This window comes from Bubalus kerabau, chromosome 5 (genome assembly GCF_029407905.1).
Source record: "Bubalus kerabau isolate K-KA32 ecotype Philippines breed swamp buffalo chromosome 5, PCC_UOA_SB_1v2, whole genome shotgun sequence".
Lineage (NCBI taxonomy): Eukaryota > Metazoa > Chordata > Mammalia > Artiodactyla > Bovidae > Bubalus > Bubalus kerabau.
Genome location: NC_073628.1, coordinates 54,675,665 through 54,691,544, shown reverse-complemented (window position 1 = coordinate 54,691,544; position 15,880 = coordinate 54,675,665). Strand labels below are relative to the sequence as shown.

The 15,880-nt window shown below is 53.9% G+C and overlaps 1 protein-coding gene across 1 annotated transcript in view; it reads right to left on the bottom strand.

The window, feature by feature from the left end:
* The window catches only part of PPFIA4 (PTPRF interacting protein alpha 4), a 37,447-nt gene extending 22,376 nt beyond the window's left edge, over positions 1-15,071 (bottom strand). Inside the window, exons 1-13 of the mRNA XM_055581675.1 lie at positions 12,833-15,071; positions 9,470-9,571; positions 8,922-9,086; positions 8,500-8,574; positions 8,224-8,313; positions 7,482-7,673; positions 7,041-7,187; positions 6,651-6,785; positions 4,730-4,813; positions 3,620-3,751; positions 3,240-3,302; positions 2,254-2,345; positions 552-660 (exon numbers count right to left, since the gene is read on the bottom strand). Coding sequence (XP_055437650.1) covers positions 552-660; positions 2,254-2,345; positions 3,240-3,302; positions 3,620-3,751; positions 4,730-4,813; positions 6,651-6,785; positions 7,041-7,187; positions 7,482-7,673; positions 8,224-8,313; positions 8,500-8,574; positions 8,922-9,086; positions 9,470-9,571; positions 12,833-13,066 — 1,620 coding nt within the window. The 5' untranslated portion in view covers positions 13,067-15,071. The remainder of the gene's footprint in view (positions 1-551; positions 661-2,253; positions 2,346-3,239; positions 3,303-3,619; positions 3,752-4,729; positions 4,814-6,650; positions 6,786-7,040; positions 7,188-7,481; positions 7,674-8,223; positions 8,314-8,499; positions 8,575-8,921; positions 9,087-9,469; positions 9,572-12,832) is intronic.
* Between the last annotated feature and the right edge of the window lie 809 nt (positions 15,072-15,880).

Genomic DNA, 15,880 nt, shown 5'->3' with positions numbered 1-15,880 from the left:
GCATGGTTAACAATTATGAGGCTAGGAAGGAATCAGACTTCCCCAAAAGACTGAAGTCAGTCCTTTTCTGCCCCTAATCTTTCCTGTTTCCTCTCAGCTTCCTAGGCAGACCCCACAGAAACTACAGGCTTCTCAGGAAACTGCAGGAGCCATCCCAAGGGTCAGTTAACCTGTTATTCCGCCCTCACCTCCCCCATAAACCACAGCTTTTGTTTCAGAGAGCTTGCCAATTTCATCTTGGCCCTACTTCCCCCACCCCCACCACTAAAACACCCAGGCACACGTGCACAGGCTTCAGCGGGGCCTCGGGGACTGGCTGGCCACCCACCAGCCCCTACCTCTCGCCCATCAGGAGGTCAAGGCGAAACACAGCTGTTGTAGCTGATGACGGCCTTAACCCCGAGGCTGCAGCTGTCACTGACATGGGGGAGGGTGGGGGAGGATGTGCCCTGCACACCAGCTGTCTGTGAAACCAGAGCCAGACACGTGGCTGAACTGACCCCAAATTCCCCTGGGGAGACCCATCCACACTCACCCCTCCACCCCCTTACCTTGGCAGGCGGTTCCCGCCGTGCTGAGTAACAACGACGCAGACCTTGAGATGTGTGGGCAGTTGTGCTCAGGGAGAACCGCACATCCGTTGCACTGCCCGTGTACGCCCTGGAGTGGTGGATGGAGGAGAAAAGGTGAGCCCTGAGGCCTGACAGCCCCAGCTCACACCCACTGGCCCCAAAGAGTTAAGGGCTCTTCAGCTTGGAGAAGAGAAGGACATGACTTTTGTAAATGATTTAAAGGTTTCCATGTAAGCAAGAGATTAGGTTTATTCTCTGGTGCTTCAGGAATGAGAATGATCCAGGTGAGTAAGTTCTAGGCAGGTAGCTTTTCATTTAATACAAGAAGAACCTTCAAACAGTACACAAGGTATCTGGAGGGAGAGGGGAGTCCTGCTTATCCCCACTGCCACTTTTCTCTGCAGCTCAGTTCCAGCTCTATGATGGGGTCAGTACTTCTATAGTCAAAGCCAAGAATCCTCCGTCACTAAGGAAAGCAATGCCACACAGCTTGGTGTGCTCCGGGCTATGTCTTTTTGATTGGAGTAGGGGGTTGGTCTCTTCTTAGCATCCTACAGGAACGGAGGAGTAGGAGGAATTCCAACTACAATTTCCTGTCTCTATTCTCTGCTTCTCTCCATATGTGCTCTGTAGCTCAGTTGTGTCCAACTCTTTGTGACTTCATGGACTGTAGCCTACCAGGCTCCACTGTCCAGAGAATTTTCCAGGCAAGAACACTGGATTGGGTTGCCATTTCTTTCTCCAGGGGATCTTCTAGACCCAGGAATTGAACTTGCATCTCCTACATTGGCAGGCTGATTCTTTACCCACTGTGCCACCTGGGAAGATGCTTCCCTCCATACTCCTATACAATAATTCCTAATAAACTTGAAATTGATACCCAAGTGTCTACCACCCTAGAAACCTATAGACTTCTCTTCAACATCTCTTTTCCTAATTTATGTCCTATGCTACCTCTCTGCACATATACATACACACATTTACTTTTACCTCTCTTCAAAAAAAATGATCCCTATTTCCCTGATACAACAAGAGCATGACCATAGGGAACCTATTGAGTTCTGATCTAAGACATTTTGGTTTGTACAGAATATATCCAGAAGCCATGAACCTTGAGTAGCATCATCCGCTTTAGTCTTCTCAATCATCACCCTGCCTCTCTGGGCAGAGAATTGAGTGCAGGCTTGATGTCTGAGTTTAATACCAAATGCTTCAGAAAATATGAAGAAAACTCCAGAAGTTCCCTAAAACATGGGCCTAATTCCAGCATTATGTTCAGAGCCCTAAGTAAGTTATCTCAAAAGAACTAGAGTGAACCAGATACTCCCCATGAGCAGGCCCTGTGGGACATAGGTGGGCATGTAATTCAGTAGACCCCTCTCAACAGCATGCCCTCTGTCAAGGAAGCAGGAATCATGCCCTGTATTCCACGACAGTGGGGAAGGATCATGCTGTGGTTTATTGGCTCTCAGCATCCCTCAGAGGACAGGTGCTCCCTTTTAAACTGCACGAGTAAGCTGGATGACTTTACCAAGTTTTCTAAACCTCAGTGTTCCACCCTGAATAGGAGGAGGACCCTGAGGTCCTGAGCAGTCTTTTGTTTGGATGAAGTCTCTTCCCCCAGGGTCTATCCAGGGCCATCCAGGACCCTGTCCCAGCGTGCCTGGCCTCCTGAGCATACCTGGAGTGGATGCCATCCACAAATGGTCCTCCTCGACCCTTCAGTTGGTCCACCTCTTGGCGCAGTTTCTCAATCTCTTCAGACAGGCGGCCCTGTGCCAGGCAGACACACAGTAGGGATAGGGGCAAGGGAAGGAAAGAAAGGGGATAAAAGGACACAGAGAACAGCAGAGTTGGGGAGAAGCAGAAGAATGCACCGCAAAGTCCAAACCCAGGGGCTCAAAGCCAAGACCACAGATGACACCAGAAGAGAAGAGGTCCAGCTGGAAAGTGAGTAGAAGGGTTGGCAGGGCAGGGCCAGAAGAGGACTCTGTCTGGAAGGACTCAAGCAGAACAGGTCTGCTGAGCCCTCCCTGCTGACAAAGACATGGCACATAAGGCCAGGTAACAGAGGGCCCCACAGTGAACTCCCAGGCCTCACAGACATTGCTGGGGCACACACAGTGGCAATCCTCCCCAGATTGCCAGAAAGCAAGAGCTTCACCAGGTTTGTGTGCTCGCATGCCCAGTTGCTTCAGTCATGTCCAACTCTTTGCAACCATATGGACTGTAGCCTAGCAGGCTCCTCTGTCCATAGGGTTCTCCAGATAAGAATCCTGGAGTGGGATGCCCTCCTCCAGGGGATCTTCACCCAGTGACTGAACCCGTCTCTTATGTCCCCTGCATTGGCAGGTGGGTTCTTTACCACTAGCGCCACCTGGGAAGCCCCACCAAGTCATTTTGTCAAGTCCTTCACTGGGCCCTGTCTCTCTGCTACCCACTCTCTGCCCTAAGCTTATGGTTCAGTTTCTTCTTTACAGGTGGGTGGTGATACATCCACTGTGACAGGCTTTAGTGACGATTAGTGGGCTAACATGTGAACATGGACTAATGAACTGGCTAGCACAGTGCTGGGTTTGAGAGCAGTTACATGAAACACAGGTATGTTCTTTCCACACAGCAAGATCAGCCCTCCCAGGCTGGCAGGGCTGGCCAGCAACCGGGTACCTTGTGATGGTGCTGCTCTTCAATCTGCCGCTGGGAGGTCTCCAGCTCTTGGATCAACGTGTTCTGGGGGAGATCAGCTGTGAGCCAAGAAGCCTGCCTCTCTCTGCCCTGACTCCAACTCCAGCTCTGGCCATGCCGTCCCCTCCCAGGACCATCTGCGCTCGGCCTGCTCTCCAGTTCAGCCGCTCCTTGCCCACCTGACCCCCAAACCACCACCCCCCATCCCCTAGCTGCTCTTTCCCTTCTCTCTGGTCCACAGCCCACTGCTGCAGCCCCATCCCACCTGCTCGCGGGGCTCCTCCCACGCCTTTGCCCCCCTACCCATTTCCACCAGCTCTGTTCCTCCCAGTAACCTGACCACCAACAGCCATCTGCAGCACCTTCTCCTCCAGGGCCACCATGCGCTCCCTGAGGTGGAGCTGCAGGCGCTCCTTCGCCTCGATAAGCAGCCGGTCCACAGTGTCTGACAGGCGCTTGTTGTGGGCTTCATTCATCCTCTCCCGCTGGCGCACCTGCAAATGCAGCCTGCCTCACAGGAGCCCCCCACGGCCCTTCCTCCACAACCCCAGTCTCACAGGCCCCCACGGCCCTCCCTCCACAGCCCCAGCCTCACAGGACCCCGCAGCCCTCCCTCCACAGCCCCAGCCTCACAGGACCCGGCGGCTCTCCCTCCACAACCCCAGCCTCACAGAAGGCCCCCACGGCCCTTCCTCCACAACCTCAACCTCACAGGCCCTCGCGGCCCTCCCTCCACAGCCCCGGCCTCACAGGAGGCCCCCGCGGCCCTCCCACCACAGCCCCGGCCTCACAGGAGGCCCCCGCGGCCCTCCCGCCACAGCCCCGGCCTCACAGGAGGCCCCCGCGGCCCTCCCTCCACAACCTCAACCTCACAGGCCCCCGCGGCCCTCCCTCCACAGCTCCAGCCTCACAGGCCCCCGCGGCCCTTCCTCCACAGCCCCAGCCTCAGAGGAGGCCCCGCAGCCCTCCTGCCACAACCCCAACCTCACAGGCCCCCGCGGCCCTCCTTCCACAGCCCCAGCCTCACAGGAGGCCCCCACGGGCCTCCCTCCACAACCTCAACCTCACAGGCCCCCACGGCCCTCCTTCCACAGCCCCGGCCTCACAGGAGGCCCCCGCGGCCCTCCCGCCACAGCCCCGGCCTCACAGGAGGCCCCCGCGGCCCTCCCTCCACAGTCCCACGGCCCTCCCTTCACAACCCCAGACTCACTGGTCTCCTGGGCCCTCCCTCCACAACCGCAGGGAAGCACCTGTTCCTACTGTGGTTCTGTGCCCACCTGGCCACTTCCATCCTCTGGGGCCCCTCTCTCCAGTGCTCCTGCCCATGCCCCCAGCTTCTTCATGTGTCTGTCTCTGTCCTAGTTAGGTCCTTGTCCAGCTCCTAGTCTCCTCCTTTCCCTGTTCACAGACCATCCTGTGGTACCACCCTGGGGCAGACAGGGGCACCAAAGAGTCCTGTCTGGTGTTCTCACCCGCGCCAGCTCTTGGTTCTTCTCCTCCAGCTGTCCCTCCAGCTGTCGGAGGTGCTCCTCAGTGTTGCCATGTCGCTCTTCAGCCTGGAGGTAGGAATGGGTTGGTGTAGCTTGTAGATCATCCTTCCTCCTGCTCAGACCTTGCATCCCATGCTCCCAGGTGCCACAGGAGTCTTTGGGAATTAGGGCCTCAGGGAAAAATGAAGCCAAGCTCTCCACTTACCATAGCGGAGCACTTTGTCCCCACCACTGCCATTCTTCCCATGTACCCCAACCCCTGCCAGATTCCCCCACCCACACCTCCTCCTTCCTGCTCAGGGCTAACCTTACACTATCTCAGAGCTGGCAGCTCAAGAGACTGTAAATTCTCATGCTTCCAGAAAGAATGCCACTTGAAAGTATGAGCTACCATAAATCTCTGTGCCTCTAGATAGGAGCACAGACTCCAGCCAGAGTTCAAATCCTGGCTCCCTCCCATCCCAGCTGTGTGACGTTGGGCAAGCTACTGAGCCTCTATGAGCTTTTGTCTCCTCCACTGTGATAATAGTATCTATGCCTTTTGCAAGGACCAAAGGTCATAATCCATGGTAAACACTTAGGACTCAATGAGCACTCAACAAAAGCTAGCCACGGTGATTACTTTTGCTGTTAAACCAGCCCTTGTAGAGTGGTCTCCCCTTCTGTTCATGCATTGTCAAAGATGGGGACCTCACTGTCTCTTTTGACAAGGTATTCAATATTATTACACATCTTATAGTCAGGAAATCCCTTCTAAAAGTCTTTCTACAATGACTTCCCGAACACATTAATCACTTCAGTCCAGCCCTTCTGGTCAGTTTTGGGAGTGATGAAACCTGACTGCTCAGCATCGCACACACAGTATCTTCTGCTGGACTTTAAACTCTGTTCTTCATTCCTAGGGGATATTTCCTGAAAGGCTTAGAGATCACCAAGTTCAACCCCATCATTATAGAGATGATGACTTCATCACAGAGATAATGACAGAGACACCCAATTATGGAGGGAGTGACTTTTCCCAGGTCACAGAGCCAGTCAGTGGCAGAAGTAAATCTGGTCCTGCATGTACGAGGCACAGCCAGGCTGGAGGCTCCATCTGCAGAGCTCCCAAGCTGCCACACTGGCACAATGGCCAGCCTCTCACCTCCAGAGGTCTAGGGTCTGATGCTTACTAAATATTAGTTTCCTTCTCTTCACTGCTTGAGGGGGTAGCTATGGTGATCCCACATGGGGCACCCCTGAAAAGTCTTTCCCACTGTAAACACTCCTAAATTCTCCTGATTAAGCCACCACATGTCCATGCATTTACACAGCTCTTCCAGACCTAGGATGTTTTTAGCCATACACCTCCATAAAGTTAACTATCCTTTGGGTAAAATTATATTCCCTTTCATTTGTCCAAAAGTTGCAGCCTTCAAACAGCCAGAGGTGGTCCCAAGATCTAGAATGCTTCAATCTGACAAAAAATGAAATGCTTAGCCTAAACTCCCAGCCCCTTCAGAGATGTATAAACTCTGATTATATCTCCTCTCAAATTTCACTTTTTCAGAAATCAAAGTCCTATTTTTTTCCACTTCAGATTACCCCAAAAGGAAGTATTACTATTAATCACAATGGTATAAATAATAATAAAAATACTTTGCACTGACACAGTTTCTTCTACTTCTTAAAGTACTCTTACATTCACCCTCATGGGGCTCACATCCCTGTGGAGTGATAAGGGCAGGGGTTACTCTCCCATCTGACAGAGACAAGAAAGTGTGCTTCCTGGAGCCATGCAATGAGCAGCAGCTTCCTGGCCCCAGCCCATCACACGTCCCACTCTCTCCACCCACTTCCTGGCTCCAGGAGAGCTCAAGCAGAAGCGGTCAGAGGCAGATTCCCAGGCCCGCGGTCCACTTGCCTTGGTGAGGGCCGCAACTCTTTGGGCCAGCTCAGCCTCCACCTCTGGCAGCGTCTCGGCCTTGCGCATTGTCTGCTGAAGTTTCTGCTCGGCTACCTCCAGTAGCTCCTGCAGATATCGGGCTTTCTCCTCACACTAGCAGAGTGAGGGGTGGGAAGGAGAGTCAAGAAGGAGCACTGAAGCATCCCCTACCCCTAGCTTCAGGAGAGAGCAGGTGACAGGCCAGGGATCATCTTCATTCCAGGATACCCAAAGACACCTGACTTCCCTCTCCCAAGGTGGCCTGCTGTACTTCAGAGGCTCTTGGGCCACCAAGGGGAGGGTCAAGCATGATCATCAGGACCTCCAGGGTCGAGTACAATGCCCCCAAACCCCAAATGCAGGAGTTACCTGGCGATGCAAGGATTCCCTATTGGCTAGCTCGTTCTCCAGTTTGTCATTGAGGTCATGTATTGATGTAGCCTCACGCTGAGCAGCCAGGTAGCGCTTCTCCAGGGTGGTGATCCGCTCCTCCATGTCCTCTTTCTGGGCTAGAGCCTGAGCAGGAGAGGAGAGGGTGCCGGAGAAGGGCATCAGCTTCTTCCCGCCCCGACTCTGTCTGTGCCTCCACACCAGAATGGCTGTGTCTCCTCCAGACTCCCCTACCAGTTTCTGACCCTGACCCATCCCTCCCACCACTCCTCCCCACACTGGACCCCCTGAGCGTTCAGTCTCACACTCCTCAGCCCTTGCTTGGCCCTCCCTCAATACCCACAACATCCAACAGCTGCCTTCCTAAGTGCCAAAGGCCTGCACCCAGAAAGACAGCGTCAGGCCCAGGCCCCTGCTCACTTCCCGGAGGTCCCGCTGGTGTTTGCTGCTCAGTTCCTCCGACTTGATGAGGTCCCGGCGGGCTGTGCCCAGGTCCTCCTCTAGTTCAGCCACAGTTGCTGTCAGGGTGACCAGTCGCTCCCGGGCCTGGCTCAACTCAAAGTTCTGCTTCTCCAGAAGCTCCTGCAGCTCCTCAACCTGGCCTGTGTCCTCCTCCAGAGACAGGGAGCTCTCAGTCAGTCATCAGGCACCCCCTCCCTGCCCTGCCCTGGGGAGGGGGGCAGAAGGACAGCACATCCAAAGCAGGCCACAGCTCTGCCCCAGCTCCAGAGCACATGTCCCAGGAACACCCTTCGTCCTCTGAGCTCCAGGACCTCACGCCAAACAACAATCAAACACCCTCACTCTCCTGTGTCTCTCTTGAAAAGCAATCATTTCTAGTTTTACCTGCTATTTCAGTCTCTTGTAACCTAGAGAGGGCCATGACTAGGGGAACAGAGGCTCAGAAAGAGAAGCGATCTCTTAGATAGATGGCTCCTAACAATTCAGTTACATGCTTACCAGCATACATACTGGGCACTAAAAGAAAAACCTGCAGATTTCTTTGCAGATGGGGTAAGGGCAAGAAGGAAAGAGAGATGATAACCTTGGAGAAAACTCCAAATTTAATTCAAGCAGTCACTTTACTGCACAAAAGCCGGGCTGGGCCCACACCCCGTCTGGGGTAAGACGTGCCCCCTCTGTGCAGCTCCCCATGACCCACCTTCCACAGGCCTTTTGATCCCAGCTCCACAGTCCCCTCCTCTTCGGCCACTCCATCCCGAACCCCTGACCCCTGCTGTAGGGAAGACACCTGCGGGGAGTCAAAGAGAAGAGAACCTTCTAGACCTTCCAAATCCCCCACCTCCCAGAGACAGATGCCTCATGTTAGCTAACAATCTCCAGCTAAGACAGGAGGGAAAAGTCTGATGAGGACCGGAGTTGGGAACAGGTGTAACCCAGCCATGGCTTCCAGATGAAAAGAGGGAAAGTAGCTTACCTGCTGGTGGGCACACGCCAGCTGTTCCTCCAAAGTGGTCACTCTCTCGAGGGCCACCCGGAGCCGCTCTCGCACCTGCCCAAGGAAAGGGGAGATGGAGAAAGAAACAGGGACCCTCTGGACTTGAGCTGGAGAAGCCTGGGCTTGGTCTACCATCACTGAGCGTGAGGCAAAGAGAAAGACCTACCAAAAGGCAAATTTCTGAGAGGGCACCTAATGGAAGGACCTGGAAATTGGACTAACGGTAGGAGTAAGCCAGTTAGGAAGCTAGAAGGCAGTTTTCCCTAAACAGAGGATACACAAATCTCAGAGAAGGGATGCATGGAGGCTCCAGGGAAGAGACTGGGGGTGGACTGGACTGTATTGTATTGTACCCATGGTTGCATCGGGGGTGGATGCAGGCTGTCGGCTAGCCTAGGTACCTTCTCATCCAGGGCCTTGTGGTGCTCAAACAGTGACTTGAGAGCCTTCAGCACCTCCACCTCACTGGAGACCCCTGAGGGTGACTGGGCCTGACGCTTCACCACAGTCATCCTCAGTGACCGCTCATGGCGGGACACCAGGCACTCCAGATGTTCCAGAAGCAACTGGCAGAGACAAGGCGAGGGTGCAAGGAAGGACTGTGAGCCTACGCCCAGGGGCTATAAGCATGGCCCACACAAACACCCAGCAAACCCAAGCCCTGCCGTGTGTACCACTGTTGGAATGCTGAAATACTCCCAAGTGGGTAAATGGGCACTGCCCCAACTTCAGACCTGCCCGAGCCTCTCTCTCAAGATCCTGACTTTCCCACGATCCCCCAACTAGAGGTGAAAAGCCTAGGACTGATGGTTGAACACACTGACTATCATCCCAGAAGACAAGGCAAGAGGAGGTGAGGATGGGGCTGGATGTGCTGGCCATGCCTGCTCCCTCGGTCATACACCCCGACCCCCCAAAGCACAAACACACACCAGGTCACCCCACTTACCCTCGTGTTATTCCGCTCTGCTTTGAGCTCTGATATCTCTTCCTCCCTCTCTAGAAGCTGCTCCCGACACATACTCAGCTCCCGGGTTAAGGTGGTAAACTCCTGTAAATCCCCAAGGCCCCTCAGTGCTTGAGGATCCACCACTTACACAGTATCCTGCACACCCAAGTCAGTGAGTGGTGGGATCCTGTCACTTGTCCCTTTCTTCCACCAACTGTCCCCAGAAAAATCCCTACCCATACACATGTGCTTAGTCACTCAGTTGTGTTTGATTCTTTGCAACCCCATGGACTGTAGCCCGCCAGGCTCCTCTGTCCATGGGGATTCTCCAGGCAAGAAAACTGGAGAGGGTTGCCATGCCTTCCTCCAGGGGGTCTTCCCAACCCAGGGATCAAAATCAGGTCTCCCACATTGCAGGTGGATTCTTTCCTGCCTGAGCCACCAGGGAAGCCCAAGAATACTAGAGTGGGTAGCCTATCCCTTCTCCAGGGGATCTTCCTGACCCAGGAATCGAACTGGGGTCTCCTGCACTGCCGGTGAATTCTTCACCAGCTGAGCCACAGGGAAGCCCTATCCATCCATACTATTAGCATATGTTTCTCCAGAGGGGAGAAGCATTCCAAGTACATGCAAGGGAATACAGTTGGATATGACAGTGAGAAAGTCACCAAGTGTGCTCTGTGATTCTTTCCTCCTCCAGCCACCAGTATAACCTGATTATGCCCCCCTCCCATTTTGCATTTCTGTTTCTCCAACAATCCAGTCACATTTCCCTGTAGAAGCGGGTGGAGGGGAGTTTCACTTCTGGTTTGCTGTTAGTAAGGTCCAAGCAGAGATCGATGGATATTAAAGAAGGAAGAGAAGGGGGCTTTGAAGTGAGTGTTCTGGAGAGCTCTTTTCTACTCCCTTCCCAGAGTTTTGCAAGTTTCAGGTAGCGAAAGAAATGAGATGACTGAAGGGCCCACCCTACCTAGAAACAAGAGTGTACAGATCTGCTGAATCAGCCATGTGGCTTCAGCTCTGGCTTCTAGGATCCCAGCTCGCTCCATCCTGGGGCCTGATGCCAGGGCATTGGTCCTGGATTTGCCAAATGCCCATGTATAAAGTATCCCTTTGAGGGGTCTTTTCCCACAATGATAGGCCCAGACACTCTGAAAGACATTTCCATCCCACTCTCCTCCAGGAGGTCAAGAACAGAGGGTGAGAGGCTGGCCCCACAGACCCAGGCCTATCATATCTATTTATAATTAGACATCAACTAATTCCAGAAAGGTGTTTAGTTAAGGAGTCCAAACTCTGTGGATGCTCAGGGTCTGGGAGTGACTGAACAGTGGCTACAGTCCCATCCCAACCTGCAGTCTCTCTCACACAGCACAGAATCACTACTGAAGGAAGAATTTCAAAGCAATCACCTTTCATCATTCCATATCAGGCCAAGGGGACAAGAGACACAGGGAAGAGACAAGGGACACAGAGAGATGCCAGAGCCTAAGAAGCCTCGGACGCGGACCCTGCTCATGATTCCTGCCTTTCTCTCAAAGTCACGGGCAACAGCAGTCAAGCAGCTCCCATCCCGGAGGCCAGGCCTGGCCTCATGCGGCTTCACTATCCAGCTCACACACGTGGGCATGCAGACATTCTCCCACACACACACCTGACCACTTGACGGCATGCTCCGAGCTCCTAACTTGGCACTACCAGCTCTCCCACCCTGTCCGGGCTCAGTCACTGCCTAGTCTTCCCACCGCAGTGTGCCTCCTACTTCCCTCCCCAGCTCTTACCATCTGACACACTGTTGCCAGGGTAATCTCCCAAAGCAATGTTGTCTTCACCATTAAATACAAACTTCTTATCCTGGTTCCAGCTTCTCTTTCACAGTTCCTTTCCAAACACCCTAAGACCTAGTTAACCTGAGTAACCTGCTGTTCTCAATCACTAGTAAAGTCCACACCTTTGCTCAGTGGGCTCCCTCTCCCTCCCTCCCAATCCTCTGTTAACACCTGGTTTTTCAAAGTCCATTGCAAAGGACACACTTCCTTGGGGTCTTCCTAGTGGAAGGCTTTTTCCTTCCACTGAAAATTGGAACAAAATTCTGGGAGTGCTGACCATGTACCAGCTCCTGTGTTGGTCACTGGAGACACAGTAACAAGAAAGACATAATCCCTGCCTTTGTGAAGCTCCCAGAGCAGAATTAAGATCAATTCTCAGCTCTGCCCATTTGTGATCTTGGGCAAAATGCCAAACCCCTTTGAATGTCTAATCCAAAAGATACAGTCGTCCCTCAAGGGCTGCCATGAGGATCAATGATCTGGCCCCTATTTTAATCATTGATATGATTTTAACAGTCCTCTGGAGCCCCTCTTCTGTTCCTCCACACTCTTCCTGTCGTTTGGGTTCTTGTCTATTTCCTTTTTAGTGTATGAGCTCCCTAGAGGCAGGTGGTTCCTTCATCCCAGGGCTTGCTCAGGGCTCCAAACACAGTGGGCATAGGATGGGCCCATCTCTCACCCCAGTTCCTCACCAGGGCTCCATATTCTCATCTAGAAAGCATCATAATACTCTGCCCTGCAGACACTTCTGAAGCCTGGGCAGGAACCTTGCCCGCTCTGGCCCTTCTCCCCACGTGCAAGGGGCAGAGGAGCACTCCAGCTCCTCAGGGCTGCCTCCTCCACCCTGGCAGCTCCCCTACTGGCAGGGCTTTCAGAAGCAATTCACCAATCTCCTCAAGGTTGAGTTTCATCCTTTGTATAATAGAGGTGATGGTGATAATAGCACCAAATTCACAGCTGTGAGAATTCTGTGAGGGAAACCCCACGCAAAGTGCTCAGCATACAGAAGATGCCATAAAGGGTGACTATAATCGCTGCTAGTTCTGTTGACGGAGGAGAATAAGAGAGGTGTCACAATTCTGTCTATAATTGTCCACGGGATGCCTCCTGTTTCTCTCATCCATGCAATGAGAGGTGAACTAGATTGTCTCTAAAGCTTCTCCCATCTTCGCTGTCTGTGGTTCCCACCCACCACTTCCAAGAACAGACCCTGGTGAAGAGCAGCCAAGGGGAAGCGTCCTGCCCAGTACCGGCTGCCACCTGCTGGCTGCCTGGGCTCACTGCAGCTGGCCACTAAGGCGGGGCTTTCCTGCATCAAAGGCCATCCTTTTCTCCAGGTGAAGCCAGTTTCAGCCTGAGGCGCTTGGGAGAAACAGGGAAAGGTTTTATGAAACAAGGTGAAGGAGAGGAAATGCTCTGTGAGTTCCATCTGTTGAGATGCTCACAGATGCAGAGCTGAGGGCTCAGAAGGTGTGGCTCTGCTGGGCTGGGTGAGGGGAAGGGGAGGAGAGAGATGCTGACCGGCAGGCCTTACCTGGGGGAGGGCAGAGTTAAGGTGGCGCTGGAGCTGGTCTCGCTCATGCAGGGCATCCTGGAGCCGGCTCTGTGTCGCCAGCAAAGTCTCCTGACTCTCCCGAAGGGACTCTAGCAACTTCTCCCGCTCATCCAGCATGTTCACCATCAGCTGCTCAAAGTTGGCGTCAGCATCGGCTCCATGGGGAGGCCCCAGGGGGTCTCCCTCGTTGATTGTGGGCATCACTTCACACATGGTGGGGTTGGGCAGGGGACAGGGGAGTGGCTCACAGGGTTGGCACCTCCGGGGGTCTCAGTGAAAAGGTCTCACAGTGGGCAGTACCAAGTGAGTGAAGAGGTGGGCAGGGGCTTCTCCATGGCATCAGTTGGTCTCAGTCTGAAAGGGGCCTGGTGCCCAGAGTGCCCCTGTGAAACGGAGTGAGAGGGTCTGGTTTAAGCTTCTCTGGGCTGGGGCTGGGTACCCTGTGTCCCCAGACAAGGAGGAAGCAGCCGAGTGTGGCCATGACAGGTGGAGCAAGTAGGGCTCAGAGAGGACCCTTCTCTTAGACTGAGCACTGCAGCCTGGCAGAGTCCCAGCTGGGTCCACTGACAACCATCGTTTCTGGAGGGCCGTGGTCTGTTGGAGAAGAGACTACTGTGAGAAGCAGCTGAGCAGAGAAGGGCAGAGGAGGAGGCATGGGTGAGGGCAGAGAACACAGGAACCTGGAGCAGAATGTGGGAGCGTGGGGGAGGAGCTGGGCAGGCCCCTCCTCCGGGTTTTCTCACTCAGATGGTGCCTTCCTTAGTTCTCCCTAGAAATGCACATGCCCGATGCTGCAGCTTCTGCTGCCAGCTTTCTCCACCCCCAGCTGTCAGAAGGGCAGCCGCAGTGGAGTGGCTCCCCCACCCACATGGCTTGCTGGCCAAATATAGAAATGATTCAGTAAGTGGAAAGGGAGCAGCCAGAAAGCGGCCAGAGTCCTCCCAAGTGGGGCTGTGCAAGTGGGAGGAGGAGAAACAGGGTCCCTACCCCACCATAGGTTTCTCCTCCACATTCAGGCCAGGGTGAGTACAGAAGGGGTTAAAGAGTTCTTAGTGGATATGAGTCCCATATAGAATAGACTTCTGGGGTCACAGGAAACAGGGACAGAGTAGCTCTTACCCTGACCCCTGGTACAACATGGCTACCTGGCAAGGCCCAGGCTGGACACTGGGGCAGGCAGAGAACCCTGATCTGCTCCATGCCCGTCATTCAGGGAAGTCTCTGGATCAAGTCATCCCCTACTCCTGAACCCTGGCAGACAGCAGGCTTCCACTCTGAACTCATGAACTGCCTCCTATGGGCTGGAGCAGGGACTGAATGAAGTGAAGGATCGGTGACGGGGAGTGGGGAGGGTTACCCTCCTAGGGCAGGGCTTCCAAGGGGGGCCTCTGCTCATGTCTGGGAATCTTCTCCCTCCAAGTCGTTGCCTAATGCTAGCACTGTCAGAAGCCACCGGCTAGGGTGGTTAACACGTGCACGGCCTGGCAGTAACACCTTGAGTTTGGCACAGGGATGCCCAGCGGTCAGAGCAAAGGAAAGGGAACTGAGGAAGGCAGCCAACAGCTAGGGATTTCTGCCTGCCATCAGCTTCTGGTCTCCCTGCTCACTGCTGGAAGGCTACCACCTAATCAGTTTTCAGAGGAAGCTGTCTTCAAAGCTCCTGTTCTAGGAGAGATGGGATGTGAGACAGCCAGCGTGGTGATAAGGACTCAGAGAAACCTCATAAATGGTGCTTTCCTTCCTTCCTTACCCCTTCTACATCTGGGAAACTCAGAGACAGCTTCTTGTCTACCCTTCTGCTGGCAGACTGGGAGAGTCAGGGAGAGGACAGACAGCATCTGGACCCAGTGTGAAGTGAAAAGTCAAACACAGGAAGTCAGATACCCTGTGGCAGGGCTGAACCTAGCAGGAGAACCAAAAAAGGGCCAAGCCTCTACCCGAATTCACCCTTACCCTCCCCAGCCCCCAGGAATGGGGGACAGAAAAAGTGATGCAGGGGAGAAACATGGGCCCAGATGAGATAAAAGTCAGAGCACTAACTGGAGAACTCCCAAGTCCACAGCCACGGCCATTCCCAGAGGACCCAATAGTTCAGGCAGCATGTGGGTGTGCCCGTATATGCACACACATGCCCACATATGTATGTACACTGGCAGACACAGGATTTGGAGCCTTAGGACATACACATGTTCCCAGACACAGAAAATGGATACAAAATCTGACCCAGAGAGCCCTTCTCCAAACTGGATAGCCACTGTAAAAGGTGGGATCCCACGAGGTGAAAAGTAGCACCCTGGTCTGCACCCTACGTCACCCCAATATCCCTGCTCCACAGAGTAGCTGGGAGCAGACAGGAGGAGCTACTGCCCCAGTCCTGCCAGAGCAGTGGTCTCACTAATGCTAATGACAGCAATTGCTCGGACTCGCTCACCCTCCTCACCTGAAACACTCCACTCTGTGATTTAAAGGCCACTGGCTTCCCTGGTGGCTCAGAGGGTAAAGCGTCTGCGTATAACGCGGGAGACCTGGGTTCGATCCCTGGGTTGGGAAGATCCCCTGGAGAAGGAAATGGCAACGCACTCCAGTACTCTTGCCTGGAAAATCCCATGGACTGAGAAGCCTGGTAGGCTATAGTCCATGGGGTCACAAAGAGTCAGACATGGCTGAGCATCTAGTGGTTAGTGGCCCCACCATACCTCTCTAAGTTCATCAACAGCCAAGCCCAATCCCTTCCCACTCTCCTGCCCCCACCCGAAGAAGAAGTGTGAAGCCAAAGAGAAGGTCAGTCTGGGGAAGGGGCCCCTGTGGCAAAGGCTGTGCTTTGGAAAAGAGCACTGTGCTCAGGAGCACAGGGACTGAGTCCGGCAGAGCTCAGGCAGCCCGCAGCATAACGCACAGGAAGGAGCCGAGAGCTAGGACTCTGGAGCCCTGAGCTGCAGTTCTGCCACAGACTAGCTGGGTGATCCTGGGCTTGTCTTGACTTACTGAGACCTCTGCTGTAAGACAGAACCCACGACCCTTATTCAG